This window comes from Pan paniscus, chromosome 5 (genome assembly GCF_029289425.2).
Source record: "Pan paniscus chromosome 5, NHGRI_mPanPan1-v2.0_pri, whole genome shotgun sequence".
NCBI classification, from domain to species: domain Eukaryota; kingdom Metazoa; phylum Chordata; class Mammalia; order Primates; family Hominidae; genus Pan; species Pan paniscus.
In genome coordinates this window covers 169,422,290-169,438,550 of record NC_073254.2, presented here as the reverse complement: position 1 = coordinate 169,438,550, position 16,261 = coordinate 169,422,290, and the positions used below count along the sequence as shown (strand labels likewise).

At 35.4% G+C, this 16,261-nt stretch overlaps 2 protein-coding genes across 14 annotated transcripts in view; both read right to left on the bottom strand.

Annotated features, from left to right (window-relative positions):
- Positions 1-515: 515 nt before the first annotated feature.
- Positions 516-16,261, bottom strand: part of TAB2 (TGF-beta activated kinase 1 (MAP3K7) binding protein 2) — a 93,000-nt gene continuing 77,254 nt past the window's right edge. For all 13 annotated transcript variants that reach the window (XM_034963057.4, XM_034963059.4, XM_055114210.2 and 10 more), the window contains 4 exons: positions 14,229-14,389; positions 13,931-14,024; positions 12,809-12,889; positions 516-2,472 (listed from right to left, as the gene is read on the bottom strand). In XM_034963057.4, the coding sequence (XP_034818948.1) occupies positions 2,330-2,472; positions 12,809-12,889; positions 13,931-14,024; positions 14,229-14,389 (479 nt within the window). In that variant the 3' untranslated portion in view covers positions 516-2,329. The remainder of the gene's footprint in view (positions 2,473-12,808; positions 12,890-13,930; positions 14,025-14,228; positions 14,390-16,261) is intronic.
- SUMO4 (small ubiquitin like modifier 4) lies at positions 5,444-11,742 on the bottom strand. The gene has a single exon (XM_055114211.3). It carries the CDS (start codon positions 11,594-11,596, stop codon positions 11,309-11,311), a length of 288 nt encoding a protein of 95 aa, XP_054970186.1. The 5' UTR covers positions 11,597-11,742; the 3' UTR covers positions 5,444-11,308.

Genomic DNA, 16,261 nt, shown 5'->3' with positions numbered 1-16,261 from the left:
GGCGAAACCCTGTCTCTACTAAAAATACAAAAAAAATTAGCCAGGCGTGATGGCGTGTGCCTGTAAACTCAGCTACTGGGGAGGCTGAGGCAGGAGAATCACTTGAACCTGGGAGGCGGAGGTTGCAGTGAGCCGAGATTGCTCCACTGGACTACAGCCTGGGTGATAAATCACATTTGTCTTTAACAATGGGGTAAATTTTGAAAAATCCAAAGGAAATAAAAGGGAAAACTATCATAAACTATGAAAAAAGAAGTCTAGGGAAATTGATAAAAACAGTCCAAGAAATGCAGCTGAGTGTCATAATGTCACAAGGAGACTCTAGAGAAGAAGTTTTCCCTGATTTCCATTAATGCTTAAATGATCTGCTGATGTATAAATTATCTCCTGTCCCACAAACTGAAAACAAGTCACAAAATCCACATTAGAATATAAGTTTTTTAATTTTTATAAATAACTTATCTGTTACAAAGATAGTTTACCCAGCTAAATCACAAAACCATCAACTCAAGATATCCAAATTACGTTTTATTAATAAAACAAGTAAAAACTGATTTATCAATCTTCACATAGAACTGCAGATGAAGCTGAAAAACAAGGCCTATTTTAAAAATAAATTGCATCAAACGTAAGGGCTTTGGGTCTATGGTTTAATTACCTAGGATTGTCATATTTCTTCCCATATACAAAATGCAAAGCCTGAAAGTTAAGGCTCTGACATTCATAGAGATCAACTGTAATAATCCCATTTAAAACACAGCCACTTGCAAACATTTACAGTGGGTGGTAGTCTATATTATCTTCCATCCTTTGCTCTATTTCAGCACTTCCCTTAGCCCCATTCTAAGCACTCATATAATTTCATAATTCTGTCTTTTTAAATGCATACTGTTATTTCTTTTTCTTGATTTCATTTAGTTATATACATTCCTGATCATCTGAATATTTATTTTCCTTACAAAAATATATCATCAAAATAAAGAGATGCTTGAGGTTGCTTCAGTGTTCAAGTTTGCTTGTTTTTCTTTTTTTCCAGCTTTTCTTCAGTTGTCCTAAATATGGCTAGCCTTGTTTTATAAATACACATGATACTGTCACCAAGTCAGGATTAGAAATGGACTGCCCCAACAGTAAAGCATTTAAACTTCTCTCCAAAAAAAGGGCTGTAGGTACTGCTGCTGTTGCTGGTTTTGAGACTGTACTTTCCCAATAACAATTGCTTGTGCAAGTTCTGTGGGACACCAAGCAGATGAAGCTTAACCTTGTTGTTCTGTCAGTGGGTTAAAAATATCTTCTGTTTTAAGCTTCCCTGTGGAAGACAAACACTGTGTTGTGTCACCCACTGCTCAAGTCAGTATTTAATGTGACCTACAGACATCACTTCTGTAATATCATCTGCAATTCACTGTGCAGCATCTGCCTGTCTTCACACAACATTGGAACTCATGAGGGCAAAGTACAGAATAAGTAGAGGAAAGTTATTCTGTGCATACTTTCATCTCATTAATGCTTTTTTATTTTAAGGCATTGTTCCTCTCAGGTAAGGCTTAAAAAGGGACATGATCGTGCTTAATTACTAAAAGGAAAAAAGAAAATTAGTTAACAAAAGGCTATTACACTATACATATAGAAATATAAGAAAATAATCAAGAAGAAAAGAAATCACTTAAAGCAGACTCGAGAGATCTGTACAGTAGGAAAAGCTTTGGGGTATTTCACTGCACATTTGTACAGACAATGCATGCTGCTTTCCTTTGCATCTTTAGCCCCTAGATGCTGGCTTCACAGAGTGGAGACATGTTCAGGGAAGACAAAGACAAGGCCAAGAGTACCACAGATTTCTGAAGTTCTTCCCCTATCCAATGGCACTATGCGGCAGCAAACAGTTCTTAAATAGTTAAACCTTGTTCCTTTTCTTCGTATATGTAGTGTTTCACTGAAAGCTTTACAAATAAAACAAGCTATCATTCTATTCCTTCCTCCTGTCAAAATTCAGTAGTGACATGAGGGGAAAAAGGTATTGGGAACACCTAGGTGTTAACATATTGAGAATTATCCATAATGGGACACTGGTAACACTGTACACAGTTAGGCAGTGGGCAACCAAGTCTTTCAGCAGATTACTTTTCATGTGATGAATTTCAACTGCTCATGACATTATACTGAGGTATTATTAGCTCTGTGGGCTGACATTTAACATTAGCACAACACCATCTTGTCACACCTTCAATTTGACAAAATCCTATGTAGCAGTGAAACTTTTTCCCGATGACAGACTAGTTTCTTGAACTTTAGATGTGGTTTTAGAGAAGATACAGGGCCATTTGGCTCAGAAATGCCTTGGCATCTCACACTGTTCACAGCGAATTAAGGCTGGATGGTTCAAAAAAGTACAGGCAGTACAATTCCACTGAGCTCCCTCATCATCTTCTGTGTCTTGAGTCTTTGGTGTTTTGATGATGGACCTTTGATCTGTAAGAAAGAAAAAAATTATTTTATAAGTAAAAAATCACAAAGTCTAAAAAATTACAGGCAACTTTAAACACCATTTGTAGTGCACAGCCTGATGCAGCTTGCTCCCCAAATGGGGCACCTAGCTGACACTGACACACATGCTTGATCACTACCAACCTCTATCTAGTTGGCACTTCTCCCTCTGGGAAATACAACATGAACATGATGTAATCACCTCCAATCTCCTTAAAGGAGAAAATAGCATCATTACCTACAATTTATAGTAGAATAAAGGGTATCTAATAGCAAAGATTCCCATAATACCACTCAAGATTGTAAAAAGCTGTCCTACTGCAAAACAATACTGTCAGTGTACGTAAGTCTCATTAGAGTTTCGTTTCCCACTGCAGTAGTATTTATATTTGTTTTCTACCAGAAAGGGCAGTTTTTTTTTGTCAATTCATGTTCTCTATCTGCCAAAAATGTAAGCCTTGGATGACACAAATAAAATATAAACTAGTATCTAACGTCTTATCCACAGACTCTGGAGAAGTAAATCTATGTAAAAATTTTACCATACTTTATTTTTAAAAACCACATTTGGTATGGTAGAGTAGAAAGAACACTAGAATTGAGAGTTGTGAGAATGGAGTTCTGTTCCAGGCTCTGCTACTAATTCCTGAATATTTTGCTCGTGATCTCAGATAAATCATATACATTCTAGGTCTCTTTGTTTCTTACTTATAAAATAAAGGTCACTGGAACTCTAAGAGACCAATGTTCTAGAATGTTTATATGGATAGTGGTATCTTAAATACAGAGGATAATTATATTCCTCAAAAGTTATCTCTAACAAGCGATTACATTTATAAAACTACTTAAAAAAATTTGGGTCCCATAATGAAATTAGAACAGTATTCCTACAAATTAATTTTGGGAGGTTTAAAGTAAAAGGAGCATGCATTGTTGAATTTTTCCTGTCAAGGTTATTAATTTGAAGAATCAAACCTATGTTAAAACAATGTATATTAATATGCAAATTCCACCTACCCTACTGATAACTTTTCTATTTTAAAAGAGAGACTATTGTAACAAGTAAATAAAAATATAAAAGTCAAATTTTATGACACATTTTAAATAATTAAGTGATATTTGGTACTTTGTACCCCTTTAGCAGCACCTTTCTTACTCATTGTACAGAAATTTTCTTGCTAAGTCCTCAACTTTAGGTGTTGGCTTTCCATTGTCACAATTTTTGCCACATGCACAACCAACTTGAATGGTGTTTATACAGTATTTTCCCCAAACTGAATAATTTTAAAACAAACATCGAATTAAGTCTTATCCTAAGTAAAAATATCTAAAAAAATCAAGGGTCTGACAATACCAGTTACTATGCCCTGAAACAACTGAAAAGAAATACAGTTTAAAAAACTTTGACTTTTTGCCACGTAAAATCATCTCACATTCCACATCTGGGAAACATTTTATAGAATAATTGTTTTAATCTGGGGATCCATCCTACTTACTAGAATTTTGGTCTCAGGCATTAGAAAACATTTTCACCTGACATGTTTTTAGTAAAACCTTGTTGATTCTGTTTAACTGCAAAGGTTAAAATTTTAGGAAGAGTGACCATAAGGAAGTCCCTTTTTACACTTCAATGTATTATTAAATGCCAGCAAATTTTTGATTATTTAAGTAATATCTAAGGCAATCAATAAGGGATCTATAAAATTTTTCTTAAATGAAAAATCTCCAGTGGTTTTCTTATAATCTCACTTGGTAAACTTAGAATTATGATTTTTTTTTTTTAAATTAGAGGTGTTCGGAAACTAAATAACCAAAATTGGAAAAAAGAGGAAATTAGATCACAAACAATGGTCTAAACACATTTAATTTTAGCTGTTAAAAAAACCTCTACATTATGAAGCAGAACAGACTTCAAGGACTAAATTTCTATTCATGAAGTTAATGTGTATTTTAGCTTTATTGCAAAAAATTATTGATTCCTTATTTCTCCCAAAACAGCCAGCATACAAACTTCTTTCATGTAAAAACTTTAAAGTAATGGATGTTTTTATTGGACCTTTCTTACTTATTACGGAAAATTTCAAACATATATAAAAGTAGAGAGGACAGCAAAATGAACCTTCATGTACTCATCCCACTTCAACAACTGTCAAGACCAATTTTATTTCACTTATGTGAAATAACAGATTATTATTATTCTGAAGTAACAGATTATGTTGAAGCAAAAGAGGAAACTTTTCATAAGAAAAAATTCTTATTTTTCAAAAAGAGTAGAAAGATTATACTAAGGAAAATCATTCAGTGTCTGAAAAACACATCCTGCATATTTTAGAGTTAGTGCTTATACCGCTGTCATCTCTGCTGCTTTATTCAATTAACATCCAAATAGCATCTAGTCTCTGAACATTTGCTTACTGTGTCAAATGCCCTAATCTCACTCTGATCCTCTGTAATAACTTTTCATTGTATTCCAGCTATATTTAAAAACATTTAAATAAAATATGAGGACAGAGCTACACCTAATTATACATAAAAATGAAGGAGGCTGGGCGCTGTGGCTCACGCCTGTAATCCCAGCACTTTGGGAGGCCGAGACGGGTGGATCACTTCAGGTCAGGAGTTCGAGACCAGCTTGACCAACGTGGAGAAACCCCGTCTGTACTAAAAATACAAAATTAGCTGGGCGTGGTGGCGCATGCCTGTAATCCATCTACTCGGGAAGCTGAGGCAGGAGAATGGCTTGAACCTGGGAGGCAGAGGTTGTGGTGAGCCGAGATTGCGCCATTGCACTCCAGCCTGGGCAACAACAGCGAAACTCTGTCTCAAAAAAATAAAAAATAAACAAACAAACAAACAAAAATGAAGTAGAGCACAAAAATTAGAATGTGAAAGGAGAATGTGAAAATTCTTGTAACAAACTAAAGACCAGTAATATACTAGTTCTTCCTTGTTCCCATTTCTTTTTCTTTTCCTGCAGTAAAACTTTATTGACAAAAACAGATGGCAGGCTGGATTTGGTCCATGGGTCACTGTTTGCCAGCCACTTGTCTAAAACCCAATTTAACATGGTATTCCTACCAGTATATAAACGTGTGAACAACTGCCTGATTCATAAAATGTCCTAATTTTGTTTTTCTCAACCTCTCCTTTTCCTCCCCTACGTAAGGCACTGAATTTCTCAATGACAGTAACCATACATTTTTTTAGGGTGTCCTGTTCAGCTTCACAGGAAAAATGTACATTCTCCTATCCATAATTCATACTTTCCTAGTCCTACAAACCTTAATGTTTCTTATGAAGGAAGAAGTAACACAAATAATTTTTATCTCTGAAGACATTTGAAAATACAAACATATGGGGAACAAATTGTAAGTCTGGAGTATTTGTTGCAGCACACTAGTGAGGATGATGTAACACTATGAGTGCTGACCTGATTCACCACGTGTTTGCTGACTTCCAGAATTTGTGTGAATGAAAACTTGTTTTGCTGTCTTTGTTTTGTTTCCCCCACAACTTTATTGATGTATAGGTGACAGTTAAAAATTATAAGCTGTACAACTTGATGATTTATGTATATACTGTGAAAAACTTATTACAATCAAGTTAATTAACATATTCAGCACCTCATATAGCTTATGTCCCCGCCCCCCACCGTGGTGAGAACACTTAAGATCTCCTTTAGCAAATTTCAGTTATATAATAAACTACTGTTAACTACAGTCACGTTGTTGTACACTAGATCTCCAGAGTTTATTTATCTTATATAGTTGAAACTCTGTACCCCTTCGACCACAATCTTCCCATACCCTCTTCTCCCAGCCCCTGGTAACCACCGTTCTGCTCTCTGTTTCCAGGAGTTTGATATTTTTGAATTCTACATATAGGTGAGATAATGCAGTATTTGTCTTTCTCCGGCTTATGTCACTTAGCAAGACATCCTCCAGGTTCACCCATGTTATCACAAATGACAGGATTTCCTTCTTTCTTAAGGCTGAGTAATATTCCACTGTGTGTGTGTATCTCTCACGTTTTCTTTATCCATATACAGAAATTTATGTTGTTTTCATATTTTGGCTATTGTGAATAATACTGAAAGGAAAATGAGTGCAGATATCTCTTTGAGATACTTACTGCATTTCCTTTGGATATATGCTCAGTAGTGCGATTGCGAGATCATACAATTTTAAAGTTTTTGAACCTGCATGCTGTTTTTCATAATAGCTGCACCAACTTACATTCCCATGAAAGTGTACAAGCGTTCTCTTTTCTCTATGTCCTCATCAATGCATATAATCTTTCACCTTTCTCACAGTAACCATTCCAATAAGTTTGTAAGGTGGTATCTCACTGGGTTTTAATTTGCATTTTCCTGATGATTAGTGAGGGTGAGTACCTTTCAATATACCTGTTGGCTATCTGTATACTTTCTTTTGAGAAATGTCTATTCTGGTTCTTTGCCCATTTTAAAATCTGGTTATTGGTTTCTATTACTATTGATTTGCATGAGTTCCTTATGCATTTTGAATATAAACCCTTTAGGAGTTATATAGTTTGTGAATATTTTCTCCCTTTCTGAAGGTTGCCTTTTCACTGCTGATGATTTCCTTTGCCGTGTAGATGCATTTTAGTTTAATGTAATCCCACTTGCCCATTTTTGCTTTTGTTACCTGTGCTTTTGGTGTCATATCCAAACTATCACTGCCCAGACCAGGTCAAGAAGCTTTTCACCTATGTCTTCTTCTAGGAGTTTTATGGTTTCAGGTCTTATGTTTACATTTTTAATCCATTTTGAGTTTATTTTTGTATACAGTGTGAAGAAATGGTTCAATTTCATTCATCTGCATGTGAATATCCATTTACTGAAGAGACTACCCTTTCCCCATTGTGTTCTTGGCACGCTTGTCAAAGATAAGTTGACCACAGACGCATGGATTTATTTCTGGGCTCTCTATTCTGTTCCGTTGGTCAATATGTCTGTTTTTATGTCAGTACCATACTGTTTTACTATAACTTTGTAATATTTTTAAAAATCAGGGAATGTGATGTCTCCAGCTGTTTTGCTTACTCAAGATTGCTTTGGCTATTCAGGGTCTTTTCTGGTTCCATATAATTTTAGATTTTTTTCTGTTTCTGTAAAGGATGTCACTGGTATTTTGATAGGGACTACATTGAATCTGTAGACTAATTTGGGTAGTAAGGATGTTTTAATAATATTAATTCTTCCAATCCATAAACACAGGCTACGTTTCTATTTATCTGTGTCTTCTTTAATTTCCTTCATCAATGTTTTATAATTTTCAGCGTATTCCTAAGCACTCTTCTTCTTGCTATTGTGAATGGGATTGTTTTCTTGATCTCCTTTTTTGATAGTTCCTTGTGTATAGAAACACAATTGACTTTTGTACATTGTTTTTGTGTCTTGCAATTTTACTAAATTCATTTATTACTTTTAACAGTTTTTGGTGGAGTCTTCAGGGTTTTCAACATATATGATCATGTCGCCTGCAAACAGATAATTTTACTTCCTCCTTTCTGATTTGGATACCTTTATTTTTCTTGTCTAATTGCTCTGGCTAAGTGATACAGTTTGGATGTTTGTCCTCTCCAAACCTTATATTGAAATGTAATCCCCAGTGTTAGAAGTGGGGCTTGGTGGGAGGTGTCTGGGTCCTGGGGATGGATCCTTCATGAATACCTTGGTGCAGGTTTCTCAATAATGAGTGAGATATTGCTCTGAGTTCATGCAAGATCTGGCTGTTTAAAAGGTGTGGCACCTCCCACTGTCTCGCTCACCATATGACATACCTCTGCTTGCTTGCTTCACTTTCTGCCATGAATAAAAGTTCCCTGAAGCCTCTCCAGAAACTGAGCAGATGTCAGTGACACGCTTCCTGTACAGAAAGCATGTGGATATCGGTGACATGCTTTCTGCAGAACTGTGAGCCAATTAAACCTTTTTTCTTTATAAATTACCAAGCCTCAGGTATTCCTTTACAGCAACACAAAAATGGATACTACATTAGAACTTCCTGTACTACGTTGAAAATAAGTGGCAAGAATGGCACCCTTGCTTGTGCCAGATCTTAGTGGGAAAGCTTTTGGTTTTCTCCATTGATTATATTACCTATGGGGTTTTTATATATGGCCTTTATTGTGTTAAGTTCCTTCTATATGTGTATGTGTATGTGTGTGTGTGTGTGTGTGTGTGTGTATATATATATATATATATATATATATATATATATTTTTTTTTTTTTTTTTTAGACAAGAGTTTCGCTGCCGTTGCCCAGGCTGGAGTGCAATGGCGTGATCTTGGCTTACCGCAACCTCTGCCTCCCGGATTCAAGCTATTCTCCTGCCTCAGCCTCCTGAGTACCTGGGATTACAGGCATGGGCCGCCAAGCCAGGCTAATTTTGTATTTTTAGTACAGACAGGGTTTCTCCATGTTGGTCAGGCTGGTCTCAAACTCCCGACCTTAGGTGACCCACCCGCCTCGGCCTCCCAAAAGTGCTAGGATTACAGGTGTGAGCCAGTGTGCCCGGCCTGAGAGTTTTAATTATGAATAAATGCTGAACTTTTTCAAATGCTTTTTAGCATCTATTAAGATGACTACATGGTTATTCCTTTCATTTTACTTCAATGTGTGTGCTGTATCACATTAACTGATTTGTGTATGTTGAACCATCCTTAAGTCCCAGAGATAAACCCCACTTGGTCATGGCATATGGTCCTTTTAACGTGCTCAGTTTGGTTTGCCAGTATTTTACTGAGGACTTTTTGCCTCTATGTTCATCAGTAATATTGGTCTGTAGTTTTCTTTAGTTGTAGTGTCTTTGTCTGGTTTTGGTACCAGGGTGAGGCTGGCCTCAGAATGAGTTTGGAAGTGTTCCCCCTTCTCATTTTTGGAAGAGCTTAAGATGGGTTGGTATTAATTCTTGTTTGAGTGTTTGACAGAATTCACTCATGAAGCCATCCAGTTCTGGACTTTTCTTTGTTGGGAATTTTTTTTTTTTAAATTTCTAAATCCATGCTGGATATTTGTTGGGAGATTTTTGATTACCGATTCAATCTCCTTATTTGTTATTGGCCTACTCAGTCTTTCTAATTCTTCTTGATTCAGCTTTAATAGGTGATATCAGTTTTTTTTGGATATTTTTTGGATAGGAATGTATCAATTTTTTTCTAGGTTATCTAGTCTGTTGGCATAAAATTGTTCCTAATATTCCCTTATGATCCTTTTATTTCTGAGGCATCTGTTGTCTTCATTTTCATTTCTGATTTTGTCTCCTTCTTTTCTCAATTTATCTAGCTAAGGGTTTGTCAATCTTGTTGATTTTTTAAAAAACCTCTTAGTTTTACTATTTCTTTTTCTGTTGTTTTTAAATTCTCTATTTTTGCTCTAATTCTTATTATTTTCTTCATTATGCTAACATTAGGCTTAGCTTGTTGTTCTTCTACTGGTTCCCTGAGGTATAATTGAGATCTTTCTTTTTCTTTTTTAATGTACGTATTGTTTATCTCTAGAAACTTCTTAGTACTGCCTTTGCTTCATCCCATAGGTTCTAGTATGCTATGTTTTCCTTTTTGCCTGAAGATACTGTTAAGATTCCCTTTTGATTTCCTTCTTGACTCAATGATTATTCAAGAGTGTGTTTAAATTTCCACAAATTTTATGGTTTTCTTGCTGTTACTGATTTCTAGTTTTATTCCACTGTGGTTAGAAAAAATACGTGGAATGATTTCTATCTTCTTAGGTTTGTTTAAACTCGTTTTGTGAACTAACATATGATCTATCCTACAGAATGTTCCGTGTGTGCTTGTTCAAATCAGCTGTTTCTTTATTCATTTTCTGCCTGGATATTCTATTATTGTAAGGGGGGTATTGAAGTCTCCTACTATTGCTGTCAATTTCTGTCTTCAGATCTGTCAATATTTGCTTTACATATTAATGTAGTCTGATGTGGGGTGTGTATATATTTATAATTTTTATATTTTTCTGTGGAATTGATCCTTTTACCATTATATAATAATCTTTGTCTCAACAGTTTTAGACTTAAAAATCTATTGTTTCTGATATAATTATAGCCACTTTTGATTTCTTTTAGCTACCATTTATATAAAATCTTTTTCCATCCCTTCACTTTCTGCCTATGTGTGTCTTTAAATATAAAATGAATCTCTTGTAGATAGTATATTATTGGATCCTGTTTTTATTTTTCTTATTTCATTTTAAACAAAAAGTTTATTTAAATAAGAAGCCTGACTTGAAGGGAAAACTTTCTAGGATTCTTTCTTTTTTTTTAGAGTATTTATCCCTACTTAAAGACAGATTGCCCTACATGTAACAGCTATGTACACAAAAGTTATAAAATTGTCCTTGGTTTTACAATGATAAATGAAAAACATGAAAATCCTCCAATTGAACAAGGTATGTGAGAATTTTTTTGTAGTTGTTGTTAAAACAGTGAGAGCAAAATAACTTACTAGAATATAAAGATAAGACCTGAATGAACATGCCACTAATGGATAAAGGGGGTATTTTCACAGAATCAGTATTTTTTCCCATCCTGTCTCCACTTGATGTCAATCAAAACACACCATTGGCTGTTTGGTTTGAAGAAAAAAGCAATACGCTTGTGTACACATACCAGTTACTTCATGTATAATAAAGGAATGTGGAAGGGGGAAACAAAAGAATAGAGAAAACTATACTGTAGTAGTCAGAATGTGGTGGAACCAAATTGCAGTTTTCTAATTGAGAATGTAGTAATCTTGGTCTTTAAAGAACAGCGTTCTGGAGTAAAGAAGCAGGTTCCCTTTTCAGTAGACACCTCCCGTAGGCTGTTGAAACACATCAATTGTATCTTCATCTTCCATTTCCAACTGTGCAGGTGTGTCCGTTCCACTGATTGGTTGCCCACCAAATCGGAATCTGATCTGCTTCACTGACAATCCCCGTGGTTCACAGTAGGCTTTCATTAGTTTACTAAGTGGTGTCTGCCTCTTAATCTTAAACTGCACCACAGAACCATACTGTCCCGCCACCTTCAAATTAATATGATTCTTGTTCTCAGTCTTGACTTCTTCTGTGGGCTTTTCGTTGGCCATGGTGAGCACCGGAGTCTCCTCAGCTGCTGCTTCACAAAAGAGGTGGCGGGTCCGCACCTAACGAGTACACAAGCAGCAGGAGGAGCAGCAGGAGGTGACAGCGGTGGATGAGGGAGAGGGTGCGTGCACATCATGGGCTCCCTCCCCTCCCGCTGTGTGCGCCAGCACGAGCTGTTGGGGCCTCCCATTGGCTGCTGCCAGATCCTGTTTTTAAAATCCATTCATACAACTCCTTGTGAGTGGTGAGTTTAATCCATTTCCAGTTAAGGTAATTACTAAAAAGTGAGGACTTACTATTGGCAGTTTGTTGCTTCCTGTCTATTTGACAACTGTTTTGCTCCTCTTTTCCTCTTATTGTCTTCCTTTGTTATTCGACAACGTTTAATCGTGATTTACTTTGATTATATTTGGTTATACTCTTCTATTTTAAGTTGATAACAACTTAACTTCAATTGCATACAAAAATACTACTGCATCTTTACAACCTCCACCCTCCCACACTTTTGTGCTCTTGCAGTTTTCTTCCTTTAATATTATGTATCCATTAACACATTTTTACCTTTTAACTTTCTTATTAGAGTTGAAAGTAAATTATATACCACGGTTAAGTGTTAATCTGTAAATATGTCTATATTTTTACCTTCAGCAGTGATATTTATGTACCTGTTTCCATTTCTACACACATTTTAATGCCTGGATCACAACACACAGACATACTTTGACATGTCTTAGTTTGGTGTGCATATATTCTGAGAATATCAACGATGTAAAATGATAGAAGGTAGAAAACTATTCATCTGGAATTTAGGGTATTTTGATTACTTAAAGTTATATATAAATTAAACTAAATATTCATTGGGGGGGGGAACTTCCCTAAGGTATCTTCCTTATCATTTGTCTAAAGTTTTAAATGATACAAATTTTTGTACTTAGTAATTGTTTTTTAACCAAGACTTGCTATTATTGGTTGGGAGTACATAGTGTTTCCTAAGCTCGTGCATATTGCTTTTAAAAAGCTAAGAATATTACATCTTTGCATCCTTCCCAACCCCAAGCATGTAAATGAAAATAAGCAAACATCTTCTTAATGAATTCATTTAAGAATGCCAAAGTTTGAAGCAATTCTAGAGAGGAAGGTTGCTGAACAGGAAAAATTTTCTAAAATTTTGCTTTTCAAAAGTAACAGTTTTCATATTTAATGGATACACTAACCTTTGGGTTTTGGTGGCACAGGACCTACAAATCCAATATTGTCATAAAAGTTATGAATAGCGCTGGGGTTAAAATGTGGTCCTGAAATATATAAAAAGTAAATATATCAATGCTTATAGCTCAAAAACAACTTTAATTTTTAAAACAAGTATTTCTTTCTAAAAATAAACACGCTATAAGAAATGCTTTTCATTTATTTTGCCCCTCTAACCTCGAATTATATGTAAGATTTCAAAACATATTTCAAATATATTATCTTAGGTATAATGTAGTACTCATAAACATGGGTAAGTGGTAAACTGTGAAAGAAGTCAAATTAATGCTGGTAAGACATTAATAGAAGTAGAAGTAGATCCCTGTTCTATGTGGCAAGTTAAAATAACTTAAAATTTCACAATTTAAAATGTAATTTTAAACGATCAAACATGGACTTAAGTAACTAAACAGCTTTACCTCAAGTAAATATAAAAACCTTGCACTATGTAATAGAATGGTTAAAATTTTACACAAAAAGAGTAAGTTCAAGGATTGTAGTTTCTAGAACAGCACCAACTTTTTAGAGTTAAATTATGGTATTTTTCTATGAATGTTTAAAGATAAATAGCTTAATCAACATTTAAAAAGAATAAAAATAAAAATAATCATCTTCCAGTTGAACAGATTCTAGAACACAGTCCCAAGTGTGATTAAAGACTTCTCTTTTGGTTAGATTCCTTCCCCTTCCTGTCTTTTCCATTTTATATCTTTTTATTATTTATCCAACTTCAGAATTAGGTTTAAGTGATAACATTTCCTTTTAGTTCTCTATGGAACTGAATTAAATTGTAAACATTATTTACTATAAGAAATCATTGCTTGTCATTAATAGCTCAAGTATAATAAACTATCATTGTCTAAAGAATGTATAAACCTTATTTTTATTATCTTCTATATTTTATCAGTTAAGATAGTGCCATTGAGATGGGGGTGACTTTTTAAATATATTCTTAAAAGTCTGTCTGGCTCCAAAGCCACATGTTCTGAGACAGTAAGATTATGATTGATAAGTCTGTTTTTAGCCACAGGAAAACTGCTGGTGAATTAAATACGATGAATTTCAGCTACAAATACACTGAACTTTACCTCGGGCTTGAAAAAGATCAATTTCTTTGGTTAAGCAGTCAATGTCAATCTGGAGTTGTCTATTACAACTTCTCAGCTGCTGCATTTCTTCAAGCTGAAAAATAATTCTATGTAAGTAAGATTTGCACTGAATTCTTAGTCATTAGTTAATAAAGAATGGAGTTTGGCACAAGAAAGTAAGGACAGAAAAACAAGAGTTAAGAACATCTGAAGAAAACTAGATAGAGATATTACACTTATGTTAGATGGCCTACTCTCATGTTCAAGCAGAGATCACAACAGTTACATAAAGACTTACGGAAGGTATCTGGGATATAGAATTTGATCTTTTCAGGCGCCTTCGAGTTAGATTATTTTCCATTTCATTAACCTCAGATTTTAATTTATCCAGCTTTTTCTTTTGAATCTCAAGTTCTCTTTGAAGTCGTTCCATTCTGGCCTTCTGGTGTACCAAAAGAGCTGCAACACACATTAGTAAACATGAGGACCCACCCACTTTAATCAATTAACCTTTAAGCAGACTTGGAAAAGCAAAGAAGAATTTGTCAAAAATCCCAAAGCTACATTAAAACAAAATATTGTAAGTTTAGGCATTTAAAATTTCAATTTTTTTTTTTTTTTTGACACGGAGTTTTACTCTTGTTGCTCAGGCTGGAGTGCAATGGCGTGACCTCGGCTCATTGCAACCTCTGCCTCCCGGGTTCAAGTGATTCTCCTGCCTCAGCCTCCCAAGTAGCTGGGATTACGGGCAACTGCCACCACACCCCACTAATTTTGTATTTTTAGTAGAGACGAGGTTTCACCATGTTGGTCAGGCTGGTCTCGAACTCTGGACCCCAGGTGATCCACCTGCCTTGGCCTACTAAAGTGCTGGGATTAGAGGCTTGTGCCACTGTGCCTGGCCAAATTCCAAACATTTTAACTGAAAAATTGTTTTAGTCATTTAAACAAATGCCACTTTTTAAATGTTTTCTAGGATTTGGAGAAATTCACTTTATGAATGAAGACAGCATTTTTAGGCTACAGCTTCTCTAAAGGTTTTCGTCTTTTCAGTTAACCTACTTACTACTGTATCTAATTCACATCTACCCTCGGAAAGGACAAGCTCTCTTATTTCAGAGTTTGTCATGTTTGGTCTATGAATGAAGCATTCTAATATGAAAATGTTATAGATATTTTAGAAGGGAATGTAGAATCCATTTTGATGTATGCAACAAATAAAACAGGCAGATTGATTTCACTCCACATAAATGTTAACATTAAATTATCCCAATTGCCACTTATATTTTTGTATATTCAGATTATATTTTGTGAAAATATCTTCCAAGATCTTTAAAGAAACAAAATAAGCAATCAATCCTGCAGCATGAACTACTTGGGAAACCATAATCAACTACAAATACTGGTATATGTTTTTGTGATCTGTCCCTGTACATGAATCTCATCCTTTAGGATACTGGACTGGAAGTGAAGATACTTGAATCTACTTTTTATAAAGAAACAACATGGGATGATTCTATCTTGAGAAAAATAAAGCAGATTTGGAAAAGAACTTTAAACAACCTCTAGAAATAAAAGTCACTGAAATGAAAAAGCCAGATTACAGTAGATTACATACAAAGACAGTTGGTGACCTGTCAGATAGATGTAAGAATGTTACCCAGAATGCACAGATAATGAGACAGAAAAAATGAAAGAAGAGTTCTGAAAGGTCTCACATGCATCTAAGAAAAAAATTCCAGGCTGGACACGGTGGCTCACACCTGTAACCCCAGCACTTTGGGGAGGCCGAGAAGGGTGGATCATCTGAGGTCAGGAGTTCGAGACCAGACTGGCCAACATGGTGAAACCTCGTTTCTACTAAAAATACAAAAAGTTGCCGGGCGTGGTGGTGGATGCCTGTAATCCCAGCTACTTGGGAGGCTGAGGCAGGAGAATTGCTTGAACCCGGGAGGCAGAGGTTGCGGTAAGCCGAGATCACACCACTGCACTCCAGCCTGGATGACAGAGTGAGACTCCAACTCGGGGGCGGGTAGGGGGAGACAGAGAGAGAAAAGAATTCCAGAAGGAGACAACAGAGAGAACAGACAAGAGGCAAGATGTGAAGAGATATTGGCTGAAAATGTTTCAAAATTGAAGGGAAAAAAGGAAGTAACAAATTTTAGAAGTTAAAATAATTTGTTCACCTAATTAAATTATACAAGAATACAAATGAATAAAGGTATTTCCAACAAAGTCTGGGGAAATTCAACAATCACAGATAGCTGCTGAAATAACTACTCAATATATGTTCTGATAAGAAGGAAATTAAACACAAAAGAATGGAATAAG

Bases quoted from the DNA above. Each gene is read 5' to 3' on its own strand.
- SUMO4 (XM_055114211.3), bottom strand. From the start codon at position 11,596: ATGGCCAACGAAAAGCCCACAGAAGAAGTCAAGACTGAGAACAAGAAT.